Source organism: Pogona vitticeps, chromosome 5 (genome assembly GCF_051106095.1).
Source record: "Pogona vitticeps strain Pit_001003342236 chromosome 5, PviZW2.1, whole genome shotgun sequence".
In the NCBI taxonomy this organism is placed as follows: Eukaryota; Metazoa; Chordata; class Lepidosauria; order Squamata; family Agamidae; genus Pogona; species Pogona vitticeps.
The window spans coordinates 149,507,109-149,526,423 of NC_135787.1; the positions used below are offsets into that span (position 1 = coordinate 149,507,109).

Here is a 19,315-nt window from a genome sequence, read left to right on the forward strand (position 1 = left end):
GAAGAGTCATCTTAGTGCTGCCAGTGAAACAGTGCTGTGTAACTGTTCTTTTCCTCCTTTTTTGTAGCAAGAAAATAAGCATGGAAGAAATGTTCATAAAATGTATCAAAGCCACTAATGGAAGATGATGTCTGGAATCCCTAAAATTCTGTGAATTAGGAAGGGCAAACACATGGTGGAAGCATCCTCAGTTCCAAAAAAATATTTCTTTTATTCTTATACACATAAATGCACCTCCCTTTCACCCATATTATCTCTGTGGGTTTGCTTTAAAGCAAACTGTTCTGAGTCTGCAGTTTGACAAAAGGTGTCAAATGTTTCTTAACCAGTCTAGGATTACCAATGCTAAGCTCTTTTCTGGAAGTTAATTGTTAAAATATAGTTTCTCTATAGCAGTGGTTCCCAATCTTGGGTCCCCAGATGTTCCTGGACTACAATTTCCAGAAATTCTAGCCAGCAGAGCTATCGGTGAAGGCTTCTGAGAATTTTAGTCTAAAAACGTCTAGGGACCCATGTTTGGGAACCCGTGCTCTATAGAGTTATCTCTCAAATATTTAGAACTGGGAAGCCACTAGAGTTTGGAGGTGTCAGAAAGTCTGACACCTCAAGCCACATAGGGACATGGAAGAAGGAAATGGGAAAAACCTTCATAATATGGAGATAATAAAAGTGATGTACCTTACAAGTATGGCACAAGAGTTACAAAAGACTGAGTACAAAACACTTTGAATACATGCAATATAGCCACAGTGAATAGTATTATTATTTTATTATCTTGACAAAAAGTGGATTTTAGGTTATTGTTTTTTAAAGGAATGAGCAAGAATTTATGAAACTAGCATATGCTTTGAGATAACGGAAATTTGGAAGCAAAGAATGTGTGAAAAATAAAGTCATCTCCCAAAGCTCTGCCAATGACCAAAGCAAACATTTCTACTAAGGTTCATCCTGCAATAATCCTAGTGTATTGGCTGCTTATTTACTTTTTCCCCTCCATCATTTGAATCTGAATCTGAAACACATTGCAATAAATACTGCAAATGTTGAACCATTTTTTGTCATTTTGGAATTATTGATACCATCATGAGATGCAACTGCCGTTGGAAATATAAAAGGGGTACTTAAAATTTAATTCAGTTATCCATTTGAACAGCTTGAATGGCATCCAAGGGAATACTTGCATGAGTTGGATACGGTAGAATTTGCCTATAATGCATAATAATAAACATATTTACAATAGAAAGTCTCTTGTACCTCTTGGTTTGATGAGTCTTATTTTATTCATTTTAGTTTTAGGTGTGTTTTTGTTTTTGTTTTATAATTTCCCTGCGGAAAGCTAAAGGCTTAGTTCTTTCTGGGAGAGTGCAAACAATTGTACACTCAAAGCAATAATGAATGATTGTTATCTCCCAAATCTATTTTCTCTTTAGTTTTCTTAAAATTAAAAAACAGAGAGATGGAGGGGTGGAGAGAGAGAAAGAGAGGAAATGATTTTTCCAATCAGTGATATTTAGGACATGGCATTCACATCAGAATAGCCTGTTCAGATCCAAAACAAATGTTTGGAGTCAACCTCCGGGCACTTTGCTGATTGTTTCTGTGCAGCCTCAGTCATGCTGCCTTGCTTAATGCTAAAGGTGTCACAAAATGCCCATGAAACAAGCATTAAGGCAAAAGTTTGTTAATAAGAGAGCACTTTTATATTACCACTGTGGGTGTTCCAGCACAGATAATGACCCACTGATGGAGTGGTTTCATCAGGATACCAAAGGGGGGAGTAAATTATTTAACAGAATATTGTCTGAAGCAAATGTCAGCAGAAGGAAAATTGCATTCAATAAACGTGGCTCAAGAGTGAAATGGAACCAATTTTCTGAATAATGTACCTTTCTGCTTCAGTAGGGTGTACTGTTGGTTTCAAGGGTCAGGAAAGCTTTGAGGTGTTTTAATTATGCTGGAGTAATTGTTTCTCATTCTAGCTACTAGTGGTACTCTAAAACCTTCTGATCCGAGGCACATATACAAACTATTATGCCAATGTGGTGGAAATGATTGTCTATATGGAACCGCTTGGAATCCAACAGAAATAACTTTTTGAAACTCAACATTGTTGAAAAGAAGTTGAGGCATATGAAAAAGTAGCAGCTATTACTTCTGGGAGGAAAGGGAATTTTCCCCATAGTTGAATAAATATTGTATGAATCAACTTGAAGCAAAAGGATAATTACGTGATATTTACCCAGCAAGCAGGTGCACCAATTCTGGTTACTGCTTTCTACTTTGTGTTTGAGCTACAGGGAATTTTAACCTTTTGAACTTTTTCTCCCCTGTTTTGTTTTCAATCTCAGTTTCCCTGGAATCTAAAATGGCAAAAGAAAGTCAACATCAGGCCCTGGCGGCCCTGCCAGGCACCACGGCGATAGTAAATAATGTCACAGAACCATCAATTCCTGGAGGAAAGGGAGGACCAAAAGAAGATGCATTTTCAAAGTTAAAGGAAAAATTTATGAATGAACTGAACAAAATTCCACGTAAGTGAAAATTCCATCTTTGTTGCTGCTGGTGATGGTCAAGAGCAATGTTTCAAAGTTCGTTTTTATTTATATTTCTTTATTAGACTAGGCTGATTTTTAATGAATCATTAGCTTTTTTTTCTGCTACAAAAATCCTGGAAAGAACCAAAGGATATGGGTACTTTCATTGCTTGCCTGATGGAATGATTGATATACAGTAAATAAAATTAGGAGATAATTCGCAGGATGTGGTGTTGATTTGGTGGGATCAAATTCTGTTGTTTCTCTAAAAGATTAAGACCAAAAGACAATGTGGTATTAACTCTCCAATGTTACCACCCATGGAAATCTTTCCCTCCACAGTCCCCTCCAGCCCTTGGAGGTGCCTGTACAGTGGTGCCTCGCATAGCGAGGTTAATCCGTTCCGGATTAACCTTCGCTATGTGAAAACTTCGTTAAACGGAAAGCAAAAAGCCATTGGAATGCATTAAACTTAGTTTAATGCGTTCCAATGGCTTCCGTACTCACCATTCAGCGAAGTTCCTCCATACCACCGCCATTTTCGCGCCCTCGGTAAGCGGGGCGCGAAACTGGCGGCCATTTTGGAACCGCCGATCAGCTGGGAGGCGGGCTCTTGCAAGGAGGGAGCCACCTCCCTCCTCTGCAAGAGCCCGCTGCCCAGCTGGGTAGAAACGCTGGCCGGCTCTTGCGAAGGAGGGAGGTGGAGGTCCTTGCTCTCCTTAGCAAGAGCCTTTCTACCCAGCTGGGAGGTGGGCTCTTGCAAGGAGGGAGCCACCTCCCTCCTCTACAAGAGCCCGCTGCCCAGCTGGGTAGAAACGCTGGCCGGCTCTTGCGAAGGAGGGAGGTGGAGGTCCCTGCTCTCCTTCGCAAGAGGCTTTCTACCCAGCTGGGAGGCGGGCTCTTGCAAGGAGCGAGCCACCTCCCTCCTCTGCAAGACCCGGTGCCCAGCTGGGTAGAAACGCTGGCCGGCTCTTGCGAAGGAGGGAGGTGGAGGTCCTTGCTCTCCTTAGCAAGAGCCTTTCTACCCAGCTGGGAGGCGGGCTCTTGCAAGGAGGGAGCCACCTCCCTCCTCTGCAAGAGCCCGCTGCCCAGCTGGGTAGAAACGCTGGCCGGCTCTTGCGAAGGAGGGAGGTGGAGGTCCCTGCTCTCCTTCGCAAGAGCCTTTCTACCCAGCTGGGAGGCGGGCTCCTGCAAGGAGCGAGCCACCTCCCTCCTCTGCAAGAGCCCGCTGCCCAGCTGGGTAGAAACGCCGGTCGGCTCTTGCTAAGGAGGGAGGTGGAGGTCCTTGCTCTCCTTAGCAAGAGCCTTTCTACCCAGCTAGGAGGCGGGCTCTTGCAAGGAGGGAGCCACCTCCCTCCTCTGCAAGAGCCCGCTGCCCAGCTGGGTAGAAACACCGGCGGGAGAGCGGGGACCTCCACCTCCCTCTTTCGCAAGAGCCGGCCGGCGTTTCTACCCATCCTGGGCTTGGATCCGCCCCGTGCTCGGCTGAGCGCGGGGCGGATCCAAGCGGCGGCGGCGGCAGGGTGGGGGGGTGTCCGGACCCCCTACCCTGCCCCAGCCGCCGGGAGCCAACCCGCGCCGCCTATCCCAGTCATGCTAGCATGACTGGGATAGGCAGCGCGGGGCAGATCCAAGCGGCGAGCCGACCCGCGCCGCCCATCCCAGTCATGCTAGCATGACTGGGATAGGCAGCGCGGGGCGATTTCAAGTGGCGGCGGCAGGGTGTGTGTGTTCCGGACCGCTTCCAGTGCTTTGCCTGGAAGCTTTCCGGATCCACCCTACCCTGCCCCCGCCACCGCTGAGAGCCTTCCGAGCTCTCAAAGGGGTTCTCTCCAATGTCGGAGGGGGGCCCTTTGAGAGCTGGGAAGGCAAAATGTCGGCAGTCGGGCGGTGGCTTCGGGGTCCTTCCGAGGCCGCTGCCCACTACCAACATTTTCCCCCAGCTGAGCGGCGGGAGCAGTCCTTCAGAGGCTCCCGCCGGTCAGATGGGGGAAAATGGTTGCCTATGGGAAAAAATTGCAAAGCGATTTTTCCCCATAGGCAACATCGTAATGCGATCGCAAAAGCGATCGCAAAATCCGCAACAGTATGCAGATTAATCGTTAAACGGTGCACTCGTTAAGCGAGGCACCACTGTATATATATATCACCCAAATAGGGGTTTTAAAGTTGTTCAACAGATGTTTAGAAAAATTTTTAAACAGGAGACATGATGGTTTTGGACAAGCAGGACATGTTGCTTTACTTTATTTCATATTCCCATTGATGTGTCCTAGAGGGTAGCCAACCCTCCTAAGCAGGTGTGTTTGTGAGGCATAGGGAAGGATTTTCCTTTCCTACTCCCACTGAATTCCAGTACCCTTCAGCAGACATCCAGACAAGAAGCCCACTCTAAGAATACAATCCTGTATTTATTCTTTAGAAAGAAAGCCCCATTGAGCACAGCAAGAGCTGTTTCTGAAAAAAATATGTGTAAGATTGGCCAGCCAGATTGTTATTTGTCAAGGATTGTTAAAATACAATTTCCCACATCCTATTATCACTGTAAGCATAAGATTTTTCAACCCTCTGTTTACCCCATAATATGTACTTTATCTTACATTTTTTAAAAAAACTGGGAAAATAAATGTTTAATTTACAGAAAGACTAGAACTATATAGGGACGTGAAGGGACGTCGTGGTGCTGTGGGCTAAACTGCAGAAGCCTGTGCTGCAGGGTCAGAAGACCAAGCAGTCGTAAGATCGAATCCACACGACGGAGTGAGCGCCCGTCGCTTCTCCCAGCTCCTGCCAACCTAGTGGTTCGAAAGCATGCAAATGCGAGTAGATAAATAGGGACCACCCTCGGTGGGAAGGTAACAGCGTTCTGTGTCTATGTCGCACTGGCCATGTGACCACGGAAGATTGTCTTCGGACAAAATGCTAGCTCTATGGCTTGGAAACGGGGATGAGCACCGCCCCCTACAGTCGAACACGACTGGACAAAAAAAATTGTCAAGGGGAACCTTTACCTTTACCTTAGAATTTGCCTATATGTTGCCAAAGTAAAAACAAAGGATGGTCAGCTCTCATGTCTTTTATTTTACCAAAAGGCTTGATGCACCCAGTGAATTATATGGGTGAAAAAACATAAGGGAACATGGGATTGATGCTGAAGCTGCTAGATGGAAAGATTGAGTAGAATAAGTCCTACAACAACATGTTTCAGTTTATTATTCCAAGTGACATGGGTCTTTACATCAAGAATTTGAGAATACATATTTCTCTGTAATTGTGTTAGCTCTTAACACAATATTCCTATATGTATCGTACAAGCCATTTTCTAAGAGGAAGATTGTGTTTGATGATGGATGCCTGAAATATTTATTTTAAGTGCCAGAGGGACCCAGTTTAAGCAGTTGAGTGTGTGCTTCTATGCTTGTGAAAGGACATGACATTCATGGTGAGTTCCACCTTTAATACTTTAAGGCATGCCTTTGTATGAGAAATCTTTGTGTAGCAGTGAGGGAAAGCCAAACAGAAAAATAATTTCCTGTTCAGTGACAGCAAAAAGTGTTATTTTTTCTCTATATCAAATTAGGCATTGACATGAAAGGGGGAGAGGTGTGTAGGAAGGAGAATGAATGGAACATCAAAGAATGAGGAAAGAAATAAAATTGAAAAGGCCAGATAAGGAGCAGAATCATTAGGAAAGAGATTACTCATACTGAGGATCTAACTAGCTGATGCTCTTAGCACATTTTTAAAAGAGATGCTTCCTCAGCTGATGAAAGGCAGCAGTTTGTCACAGCATGGGGTTTTTGCCAGGTACATACCTAAGCAAGCTTTGGTTAGTGATTGGTCACTTGGAAGGTAAACACAAGTTTAATTTGCAAGTCTTATTGCTGAGGAATGTATCTCTGTGGAAATCCTGCTGTGGAGAAGAAAAGCTGATTGGAGTAAATATACATTCCTCTTAATTTCTGGTTTGACGTTGACATGTTCTTTGTTAGTCTTAGTACACAAATATCTTGAAAATTTTAAAGGGTAAGCATTTGCAGAACAATCCTTTGCATTTCTAGTGAGAAGTTAGATTTCAGTAGTTGCATATTGAATTGCATTGATATTTGCAATTGATTGATATTCTGAATTAGAAACATTGTTTAATTTCTTTTCATGCTTCCCTTTTATTCTCAATTTCACAAATACAGTAAAACAAGCATGTTCCCAAATATGTGTGCAGCTGTCCCGTCTGCAATTCTTAGGTCCCCTTTGGGAGGTACATGTGGAGTTTTGGTATATAGGAATATATTCAGGATAAGGCTGTCACGGGTAGTCATCATTTCAATTTAACTTGATTTATTAATTTTATTCATATTATTTAAATGTCATTCACAAGATGAAGGAAATTAATGTAGAAAAGTGCAATGGTACTGACTGTAGTGCAATAGTACTGACTCTTGAAAACATATATATGCAAGATTTCAGCTTTAATGTAGGTTCTTCATATCTGAACCATTTCTCTGTCATAAGCGACTAGTTTTCCTCCACTTATATGAGCAGAATATTCAGGCATTTGTTGCTGGCATGTGAAATATATTAAGATGGTTTGTCACATTGTTCTTTGTAGTGTGAATAAGATGATGGAAGTCATTTTGTTATGGTGACTCACACAATTAAAGTGTGAGGACGCTGTAAAGCAAGTGAAGCATTAACTGCACAATTTTCATGTCTTCTTAGTATCAAAATGCTTGCACTCTTACTTCTGATTTGTGTCCAACTGTAGTCATGTAAATCTTTCAACTCGGGTTACAATAATACTTATGTTCCTATATTTTTTCTGCAAGGGATGTTCAAACTGTTCAGCAACAACAAAAATCTTTTTCTTGGCATGTCCTTAATAGAAAAATCCTACAATTTACAGTATGTGTAATTCTGAATGGAAGTTGATTTTGTAACACATACTATGGCCTTGTCAAACAAACATTTTTTAAATGTCTTCATATCATCTGGATTAAATTCCCATTACTTATCTCTGCACAAATACGATGCCAACAGTCTTAAGAAAGTAAGGCGTTTATTCTCATTACAGTTAGTAATGAGAAATGAAATCAGAGAGAAAGCAGGTGAAAGGGACAGAAATGTAATGTTAAGAGAGATATAAACCAAAGGAATCCTGGAACTTTTCTTTAAAACAGTATTCTGTTGTGCATGACAGACTAACAAATCAAGTGTATAAAAGCCACCGGTTACTAATCAGCTGCAAATGAAGCTGTCAGTTTAAACAGACAAATTTGGTAAATGGTAAAGGTGAAAGTGTTATAGTAATCTTGAATGTATATGCAATATTGTTAAATAATTGGTTCAAAACATGTTATTTGCTTCTAAAACAAGGCATGCCTCTCCCAGTCTCCTTTTAAAAGACCCTCAGGAATAATCTTCTAGTCACTTCCAGTTTTATTTGGAGAGGCTACTGTAGCCCCCCAGGGTTGCATAAGGCCAAAAAAAAAAAAAAAAGACCCCTCAAAGCCCCTGGAGTTTATCCACCATGATTTAGCCTTTATTAGTAAAGGGGATCCATAACCTCAGGATCAACACATAGTAAACAGCTATAAACCTGGGGTTTATATGGGGTTATGGATCTCCATTGAGCAGCCCAACTCACGTATTACAAGCTCAGGAGCATGGAGAAAATCAGTCCATTTTAGTTTGCAATCATTACCATTACAATAATCCTTGTTCCGTGTTCATTAATGCTGTGTATAAGTACAGTCCATCCTTAAATCTGAAGAAGTGGAATCTAGCCCTGCTACCTGTTAATTGTCTAGAAGTCAGACGTTTGACCCTTATGTTTTAAAAGGGACTTAATGCACTACTCATTGTTTTTCAGTAGCCAGGCTGCCCTTATTATCGCTATTATTCCAGTCATAAAGCAATTTGTTACATTATGCATTATTAATGCTTTGCATTGTCCTTGCAAATAGGCCAAAAATTTACAGAGGAATACTGTTTCATTCCATCTTGTAGTCAGCTCTGATAGTGCACTGGAAATGTTTATAAAAATAAAAAAAAGACAAAACCAGAGAATACTTGAAAAGTATTGAAAAGTAGCTTTTTAAAGTAACCTACATGTTGCCCTTAAGTAACTCAGATTTTACTTATCTCTAAAAAGCTATTTTAACTACCACCATGTTTCCCCGAAAATAAGACAGGGTCTTATATTAAATTTTGCTCCTAATTTCGCATCAGGGCTTATTTTCAGGGGATTTTTTAAATGTACAACAATCTACATTTATTCAAATACAGTCATGTCATCTTCTTCTGGTTGCTGCACAATGGTGGAGGGTGCGGTTTCACTTAACTGGGGCTTATTTTGGGGATAGGGCTTATATTATGAGCATCCGGAAAAATCATACTAGGGTTTATTTTCAGGTTAGGTCTTATTTTCAGGGAAACAGGGTAAATTTTTTCCTGATACAAAAACAGTTAAAGTTAAACATGTTACTTTTTATTATATTTGGAGTAACTGTTACTTGCGTCTAGTTCCTTCTAATATCTGGGAGGAGTGGTACATTGAACCATAATAAGTAAGAAATAATTTATGTAAACATTCAACATGTGTTTGTCATATGAAATTGATAGCTTCCTGCCAAGCCAGTCTGTGCTGACTGTTTTGGTCCTATAATGATCAGATTTTAGATCTTGCATCATATCAGTTACTTATACAAATAGGCAAAATCCATGCTCTGCCCTTCTATGTTATATCTTTGCAAGCTGTAAAGATGCCATATGTGCCATGTAGTAGAAGAACAGAGCATATAGCAATTTATTCAAATATTTATTTATAATGTTCATTAACGGCTTATATGTTACAAAAATCCAGAGGGCAATATTTAAATGAACAGAGAGAGTGAAAACAAAACCGCTACCAGCCATTAAGAACAGCAAACCTTTGGAAATGTTAAAAATGTGTCGGCATGTTACTTGTTAATAGAAGCTGTTATGTTGACTCTTGGTGTAGAACGCTTTCTTAGGAGACTGCATTGTTAATTCAAGTGCTTACTTTGAATAGCATATTTAAACACTGCAATAGTTGCCACCTAGAAAATAAGAAGATAAAAAAGAAAAATTAAGTATTTACAATAATCTTAAAATTTATACAGCACATTCCAATTAATTAGGTACTGCACCTTACAATATCTCAGTAAGCACTGTCTGTCAGTTTTGAAGCATTTCAGGGGCAAAATGAAGGCAGAAATGCCTGTATTAAAATTGAATGCCAACTTTGGTAAGCAGGCAGTGAAAGCTCACGTTTACATTGCAACAAGATTTTAATATGGGTCCCTGAGACCCTCAAGAGTATCTCTACCACCTCAGTGTGATTATTACTAGAAAACTATTAAAGTGAACATGATGGTATTTGGTTGCATTTATGAATATGTCAAGTTATGCTAGTTCCTATTAAACTGAGTAGAGGATTAAATTTGAAGCTAGGAAACTGTGACAGTGCACTTCATTAGTTTATTTTCAAGGTTGGGAATTGGATTTTGATCTTTACCATTAATATTTTGTAGCAGAACTGGATATTTATGCTTTGGTCCTGCAAATGCTGGGTTTGCATAAGTTGTATGTGTTGTTACCTTCATAGAGGCACAGGAACCAAGTGTGGATTTAAGAGATTATTTATGTGAATGCAAGTTATTATTATTTTTGTTTGTTTGAATTACATGCAGAAAATAGCTTTTAAAAACATTTTTTATGCAGAATGCAGATTTCATTTCAAGTGCTTCTCAAAGAAAAATGTGTGCATGGAATTACATTTATATTGAGCAATAATTTGATCTTAGAAGGTATTTGAAGCCTATTGATGTGCAGCATGACATCCTGATAGCACATCAAAACACATGTTCAGAAAAATGAATCTTTCCTTCTCTATGTTTTCTGCTCAAGCAGCATGATCTATTTGTTATGCATTAGCCAGTGGGTGCAGTCTAGGAAAAGACAGCTATAACTGATTTTTTTACTTTACTTTTCTTTGCCTTAATTAGAGATGAAGACTATATCCAAAGGCAAGCCGCAGGTTTCCATGCTCCCCCCTTTTCTTTCCTCTTCTAACAAAGCTACAAGGAGGACTATGGAATATTTTAAGGTTTAATCCTTAACTTTTAGTGTTGAAGAAACTGACAATTAATCTATTATGTTAACTATTGTTTGTTCATAACAAACCATCTTACGACCATGGTCCAATATGACATCCAAATGTAAGCAGGAAAAAGAGGAGTTGGTGTCTATTGTAAAAGTTCAAGAATCATACAATGGAATCATATATAAATACAATAATAACTATCTAAAAGCATTAACAAAGCACAATACAACCAACTTAGGAAGTACCTTTTTAATTTATTTTTACTCTTAACTCCAAGGATTCTCCAAGAATTCTTCAGGCAGAATTCTGGATGTTCCAGCCCTTCAACACATACCTACAGATACCTTCATTTCACACATTTGAACAAGGACAAGACCTCCTTCTAGGCATTCTTCTAGGCCTTAATTTCCTGCTTCAGTGCTTCCTGGGAGAGAGCTGCCCCATTGCTTCCTGTGGGTAGTGTTTCTTCAAGAAGCATCCTTTATAGAGCAACTGATCCTAAAATACTTCCAGATTTTAAATAGCTCATATAAACTGAAATGACCAATCTTGCTTACCTTGAAAGAGAATGATTGGTTCCACCCACTTTTTTAATTTTGAAAAAATCCAGTTGTAGTTACTAACTCCTTTGCTTCACTTTCATTAAGTCCAAAGCATCCCTTCAAAATATTTTGGCACAGAGGGGCTGTAGCCACCTCCCAGCTGTTCCTACTTCTGTCCTTTCCCAGCAACCATAGTACAGATTGTGTTCTCACCTTCTGGAAAATTAACTGTAAATATGCGCCCACCATGGATGGACCTATACTCTCTATTTTATTAGAGTTGCCAATATTTCTATGGAGAGTTATTTCTAAAAATAACAAACAATAAGATACATTATAGAAATGAAATTCAGTATTTAAATTGCTAAGGCATGTAAATAGTTTGTGGGAAAACAACTCAAAAGATAAATGGACAGAATCTGCCTGAGAAAAAGCTGTGTTTGTTATAATCATTGGGATTCTGCATAATCATTGAGATGCTGAAATACTAAGGTTTAGCCATTTCTAATTTACTCATTAATTAAAGAATATAAAAAAGACTTCATTTTCCTAGTTACTCTATTTCTTCCTTCATGCAGTCTCTTTTATGTGATGGAAAGTGATGTTGCTAAATCGTTTCATACATATAATCATTGTTGAATATTTACATGGCTGACTCACAGTTGGTATCAGTCAAAGCGCTTTTGACTTTTCCTGCTTGCTCAAGCCTTTTTAAAATAATTCCAAAGGCCATGCTTGAGTTAAAAATACTTTTCGGCATTATAGACTTAATCTTTCTTCAAAACCTATTTTTCTGTGAACTAGGACTCGAAACCCAATCTTGGGACTAAAAACCTATTAGCAAACGTTTCATGAGGCAAGACAGCTAAATTGGCATTCTGGAAAAATTTCACAAAAAGTGATTACCATCAAAGACATATAATCTGAAAAGACTGCCCCAGCGTGTAAGTTACCAATAGTAAACCTCATGCTGGCTCATGTTTTGCTGTCTTTCTTTTGCTTGCCCATTCTCTGAGTTTATTTATTATCTTATTTAGTTAGTTAGTTTCTATGCTGCCCACACTACCCAAAGGTATCTGGGCGGCTTACAACAAGCCAAGATGGGCAAGGGTCGAGCGGAGTTAATCAGTTAATCAGCACCTGTGTCACACTGGAAATGAAAGAGCAGATTCTTGAACCAAGAATGGGAATTGAGGGATGCTTGAAGAAACAAGGAAAGTATGGGGAAATTGGGTGAGGAAGAAGAAAGGTAGCATTCTTTAAAGGCTGCATCAATTTAATGAGCTATATATTGAGCTATGAAGTCTATTTAAAACTTCAGCTCATCTCAGATAGGATGGCCTAGTGTTCTATCTGGCAACCAGAAAGTATAACTCTGAACTTATGTGAACTTTATTTGCTTCCTGTTTGCTTCTTGACTTTATGCACAATGCAGGCTTTGATCCTGAAAGTCCTAAAATTGCTTTCCTTGAGAGTGCTTACTTTAATATAGGCCTACATGGGAATCAAGAGCAGGGTTAAAGGCTTCACTCTTGGTAAAACACCAGCAAATTTACATAATAAACTCTGTGAAGAAGGTTTTCTGTGATGATGTCACAGTTCTAGGATGGAAATGACACTTTGGCATGATCACAGAAAACCTTTAATGAAAACTCATGAAGCTTCTCTTTGTCCCTCTTACCTGAAACTGAGGTCACTTTTATATCATCAGCCACATGGCCAAGTTTTATTGCTGTCAGTGTCAATGCAAATATGTTTTTTCTTGCTACAGTCCAATTTGTGTTTTCTGCTTTTATTCTCTTTCTTAGTGTTGGTTCTAGAGGTGAGCCTCCTTTTTATAATTCCAGCTCCCAGAATTGTTCAAGAATTCCCCAGAAGGAAACAAAAGATTATAAAATCTTGTTCTCTCTTTCCCTCATCTCTGCATCTTCTCATTTCATCCCTGGCAAAATTCTAGGGACACATACTGTAATGTCCCTGGAACAGGCAACAGAAAAAGCCACATTATTGAGCCTGAATGTATATAGCTGAAAAGTAATGGTAGAGGTGAATTTCATTTTCACTGACCCCATGCCTCGGTATGCCTCAGTACTTTCTCTTTTTCTTTTTGGCATCAAAGAGATAGTCTTAAGAAAGTTGTTACATTCAGTACTGTCCTGCTGTGACTTCAATGTTTTGTGGGCCACTTAAAGTTTTTCTATTTGGTACAGCAGGGATAATTTAAGGTAGGAAAAAAGAAATTGCTTTGGCTGGGACTTGTGAGATCCCTCAACAGATTGATCAGTCTCCCACTGAAGCAATTTGCTGCCTTTCCATTTGCTTTAATGGTAGTTCGGCTTGGATTTAACAGCAGTGCTGATGATGCTAAACTACAGGAAAGTTCTAAGGCATCTTTAATGACTGGACTGAACTGAACTGAACTGTCCTAAGTATGGCTATATTATGAACATAATATTCCCAAACTCTCCATCCAAGCCCTATGTAAATTTACAGCCAGGCACAACAATATAGATTATCCAAAGCTTGGTAGGAATCCTGGGAGTTGTAGTCCAAAAAGGGAATGTTTACAAACTCTTAAATTAACAATATTCATCAAAATAAGTCAGGATAAACACCAGGATTAAATATGATAATTACATTTAACTATAAGTGATCATTGCTACTTCTTTTAATAAATCCAATCCAGACAATACCAGCATTTGTTTTTGAAAATGCAGATTAAGTTTCTTTGCCCTTATGGTAAATGGTGCTATGATCTACATGATATAAAACAGCCTATTAAAAGTACAAAAGAAATCAAATTTTCAGAATATTGTAATAGTACAGAAACAAAATGTGTTCTAGGAATTTTCCTTTGGTTTTATATACAGTATATTAGACAAAATAAGAGTTCATTTTACCTTCACTTCGATTACATCCAAAATACATTCTCACTCTTGCACAAGTATGTCTCGTGTACATTCTTTCAAAATAGAAAGATAGTGTTCCTTGAAAGACACAGTCTACATAAATGAAGGAAGGTCAGTATTTCAAGGTAGTGTGATAGGATGCGTTTACCACACCACCTCATAAATTACATGCTATTAATAGTCATAACACATTTCCGGACATCATAACCCAATACCCAGTCTCTCAAAATGCAAGATTTTAGGTTCTGATTTGTTAGCTTGTCTTGATATCTATGCTCAGCTTCCTGCCCTTCATAGCTCCAACTAAAATAAACTGGTACAGCTGTTGTGCAATTGTGAATCTGCACAATGGCCATATAAAATGATTTGCAGTTCAAGCCCAAGATCCTCTACTGTTTTGCACATAAAAAAAGAAGAAACTGCCGTATATGGTTACCTAATGACATCTAGGAAAAGTTTAGTAGTCTAAGGTGCAACCATGTGCAAGAGACCAACAATCCTGGCTAGCAATAAGTGAAACTTTATCACCAGAAACCTGGAGGCTGGAGATGGACAGGAGAGGAGTAATTCTCTCCAGCAAATTTGGGGAGGAAAGGTAGTCTTAATACTTTTGTGAGGTGGTTGTTCTAAGTTAACAATGCCTAACCTCAAGATATGTTGTACTTGAAATGTAGTCCTCCTCAGGCAGCATGAGTTAGGCAAGGCTGTTCTAGATAAAACATGTTCACATCCTTCAGACCATCGCAAGGGATTTCCCCTTAGATCTTTTGTCAGCAGTGTAGTCCTCCGGAGAGTGTTTCTGATTTGTCAACATAATTTTTGACTTGTGGCTCCCATAACTGATAAGCAAAGTAATACAGTAACTTTGGGGAGTTAGAAATCGTGCTGATGTCGACACAAAAGCTAAAATAGTATTGGCTTTTAAAATCAAGATTCTCATCCACTATAACATCAAAAGCTGTTCCCAGAAGAACTGCTCCATGGCGAGTTACCCACGGCTTTGTATTTGTTTTATTTTCTTCCCTTTCCTTTTGTCCCCTTTTCCTTTCCTTTCCTTTTTCTTTCTTTCTTGTTACATTGCGTATTCATTCGTGCAGTCGCACCAAGAGCAGTGTAGCCATAAATGTGTGTGCAAATGAACTATAAGTTCAAACTATTCTGTATCATCAAGATAGATTAATAGTGAAAGTCACAAAGCACCAAAGCAAAGATATGAGGAAGAAAAATGTGCAGAAATGTTGAACACTTAAAAAAAATGAAAGCAGACAAAATGGATGTGTATTATCTTGATAATTGTTCAAATAAGTGATAAATAAAATGTACCTGTGCATAATGCCTCCTTCTCTAGTTTCCATATTAATAAGTTAATTTAGAGAGGACAGCAGTTTCCCAAATGTTAGTCATTCAGAAAGGGATGGTGAGGCCTTATTTTTTTACATTCAGACATTATAACTGTTCTAGTGGTTTTTTAAAAAACAAATGTTTATATCTTCTGATAAAATTACCATAATCCAAGTGTAGTTTGGGGCTACACTGTGTTGCATACCCCATAGTGACTTACTTTTAAAAGGGTATAATCATTATAAAAGGTAAAGGTTCCCCTTGACAATTTTTGTCCAGTCGTGTTCGACACTAGGGGGCGGTGCTCATCCCTGTTTCCAAGCCATAGAGCCAGCGTTTTGTCCAAAGACAATCTTCCATGGTCACATGGCCAGTGCGACTTAGACACGGAATGCTGTTACCTTCCCACCGAAGTGGTCCCTATTTATCTACTTGCATTTGCATGCTTTCGAACCGCTAGGTTGGCAGGAGCTGGGACAAGCGACGGGAGCTCACTCCGTCGCGTGGATTCGATCTTACGACTGCTTGGTCTTCTGACCTTGCAGCACAGGCTTCTGCGGTTTAGCCCACAGCGCCACCACATCCCTATAATCATTATGCATCCCCTCAAAATATGAAAAGCATCTTCATTTTCTGTTTGATGCATACAGTTTGGATCACCCTTAAGGTTTTATGTTTGTTTTCATCATGCAGGACAAATAGATACTATCTGAACTGGTTCTGAAATCATCCAAATTTTTGTTTTAAACTAATTACAACCCTTTTTATTTGTCTTCATTGGCTGAAACCCACTAGTAAATTGCAACAAGAACAGGCCCATTGAATTGGTGTGAAAGATACAGATGTTGACTCACCAAATTCCTGCTAATTCCATGGGACTACTGCAGCTGCAGTTTACTACTGGGTTTCAGCCATTGGATGCCACAAATCTAAAAGGCAAAATCCAAAGAAACAAAACAAAACAGAAAAGACAAAAACGTGGTACCTTAAAGGCTAACTGTTACATTTTAATGTGAGCTTTCATGGACAAGTCCACTTTGTCAGACATTTAAAAAAAAAACTCTAAAAGGGTTTCCAGTTTTGTTGGAAGCCATCTTTAAATTTTTTGTCTGCTTCTCCTTCACTAGGCAAACTCACTATAAGAACATGAAATATGGGAAAATTATCAATCTAATCCTCCTCAATATTACTGAAGGATGAGCAACTCAGTTCCCTAATCTTCATCTGTCATCATATGAAGGCTAATACAGTATCTAATAAATCAGAATTATTTGCTCTTGCTCCTGTGCTTTTGTATAATTTCCCCTCTCAAATAGGATATTCTTGCTTCCAAAAACAAGGCGAAGAATCCAGTCCATTGGATTTTTCCCCATCATTGTGATTTTGTTTTGTGATTTCTCCAGTCAGAACCACACAGAAATAGATAAAACCTATTGCCATCCTGATTCTGTGGTATAATAGGTTTTACAAACACAACTTTGCCAAAGTATACATTTTTAAATCTGATAACAAACAAACAAAAGAAAAGAAATGGAAATAGAGCCCAGACTGGAATATACACACACACAAAGGAGGCACCAGTCTCTTTAATCCAGCAGTTTGGGGATAAATCCCAGAACGTTACTATCTGTCAGAGCCTTTTCTTCTGCAAACCAAGATGCAAAGGCCAGTAATATCAACAGATAAATTCTTAAAGCTGTTAAATTGAATACAAGGACAGATATAAATTCATAATATCACTACAGGAATTCACTATTCCATCCCCCACACCTATATTGAAATGGCATTACCTGAATCAAGGTGATAAGGCCATACTTCTTGCTCCTGGGAGACAGAAGCTATGTTTCTCGCCAGTTCTCTGGATAAGTAGTTTTCTATCCAGTTAGTGGCCCCATTTTGGAATTGGGTATCAAACATCTTAGGAAATGATCCATATTTTATTGGAAGGGAAGGGAACAGTTTTGTTATCTGTGGTTGAAAAGAATGTATATTTCCCAGCTGTTCTGTTTGATCAGCAGGTGTAAAGTTCCTTTTCTTAATTAAATAAAAGTTATTAAACAGCTGATAAGAGTAGGAATAAGCATAATTACTTCTGCAACAAGAACCAGGTCATCAGTTTCCTTGGCAGGAATACTGACATTAACGAAAGAGGCAGCTGTGCTCTCTCTCATGCACTAATAGAAACTTTGTTAGAGGTAATCAGCATTTCTTTGAAACCTGTAGCATCAACAACAATTAATTCTGTATCACTTCAGAACCCACTAGATTTGCTACAGAAAAAAATTGAGTCTGAGCAATAGAAAATGGAGTTTATGAAGCATGAAGAAATAAAAACAAAGAGAACATAACTTTGAGGGGAAAGTGAACAGAAGGGGAAGAGAACAATCAATAAACTCCAAGGCTAGCAAAGACTGTCTCGAAAAATGAATGGCCTTCCACAAATTTAGATAAGTGCTAATTTATTTAGGAAGAAGACTCCTCATTCAAAATAAATTGCCTTCTACTTTAAATTTGAAGATATCTACCCTCCTTCTTCTCTCTTAAGGAAGCTGTCATATGAAACAGAGTCAAGACTCAAGCTGTTTGTGTATTAAATCACAAGTTTTATGTGATTTTACTCTTTGACTCTGTACTTCATCTCCATGTCTGTTTTAGCTACTCAGAACTACTACTCCTAACATTTGTGTTCACACAGCACAATAAAGTTTAATTGTACTATGTTTCTAAATGTGTTATAGACATCCATAGGCATATCCATTCCTCTCTCTATTTATATTAATAAGCAACGCAGTTCCCAAATAATTTAGAATATGGACTGGTACTGAAGCAGGCATCCCTTTGATGATTTCTGAGGATTGTACACACCACTGTAGATATTAAATAAAAACCTGTAAAAGTATATTCTATAGAGGTAGAGAGGAGTTTTAACCATACCTAGAAAGAAAGAGACAAAATTCACAGGTTAAATGCAAGCCTAAGGCATTTTGCTGCCTGATACATAGCAGGAAACCCCCTTCACCAACCATAAAATTCATAGCATATAAGGCCAGCGCAATTGTTTTGGCATGCAAGGCAGAAACTTCAAAAACAACTAACTTGACTCAGAGTTGTGTGGGGCAGTACAGGGCACAACCAGCACTTTGAACTGAATTTGGAAGTAGATCATTAGCCACTGAATATGTCATAAGAAACATTATATGTGTCCTATTATTATTATTATTATTATTTGTTTGTTCATTTGTTTGTTTGTTTATACCCCACCTTTCCCCTTAAAAAATACCCAAGGCAGCTTATGTCATTGAAAAAGATTTATATCATATCATATATCGTATCATATCATATCATATTGGCTGAATTCTGAAAATCCTGAAATGTTAAGTTACACGTCCAGAAGCATGCCAGGTATCATGTTCAGGCAACCAGCATTGCTCTATTAGATTGCACAATCAGTTGTGTAGTTCCCATACCAATGCAATAGTGCTTTCTGAAAGGCACTTTGACCTTGCTGCGCTTTCCCCTAACAATGTTGCAACACAGCATTGCATATGCAGATCTGATCCACAGGATTTCAGCCAGCATATTATGTTGTATTTTTACTGCATTAATTACATTGCATTATATTATACTGGCAATATAATATTGATGGCCCCATATCTTTGTCCAGTCATGAAGCAGATCTGGCAAATCTGTTTCTGTCATCCTAATGGACCTTACATGGTTCTCTTAAGGAAAATTCAATTCTACATTGAAAGAATGCTATAAAAGTGAACAATGATGAAGAGAACAGTCATGTTAGCTTTTTCAACATTTTAAAAAGAACTTTCTAGAATGTATCATTTTGTTTTTCCACACAGCTATAAATAT

General features: G+C 38.8%; 1 protein-coding gene across 13 annotated transcripts in view; it reads left to right on the plus strand.

Annotated features, from left to right (window-relative positions):
* SYT1 (synaptotagmin 1) overlaps positions 1 to 19,315 on the plus strand; it is a 375,109-nt gene that overhangs the window by 242,113 nt on the left and 113,681 nt on the right. For all 13 annotated transcript variants that reach the window (XM_078376951.1, XM_073000338.2, XM_078376953.1 and 10 more), the window contains one exon: positions 2,349 to 2,531. In XM_078376951.1, the coding sequence (XP_078233077.1) occupies positions 2,366 to 2,531 (166 nt within the window). In that variant the 5' untranslated portion in view covers positions 2,349 to 2,365. The remainder of the gene's footprint in view (positions 1 to 2,348; positions 2,532 to 19,315) is intronic.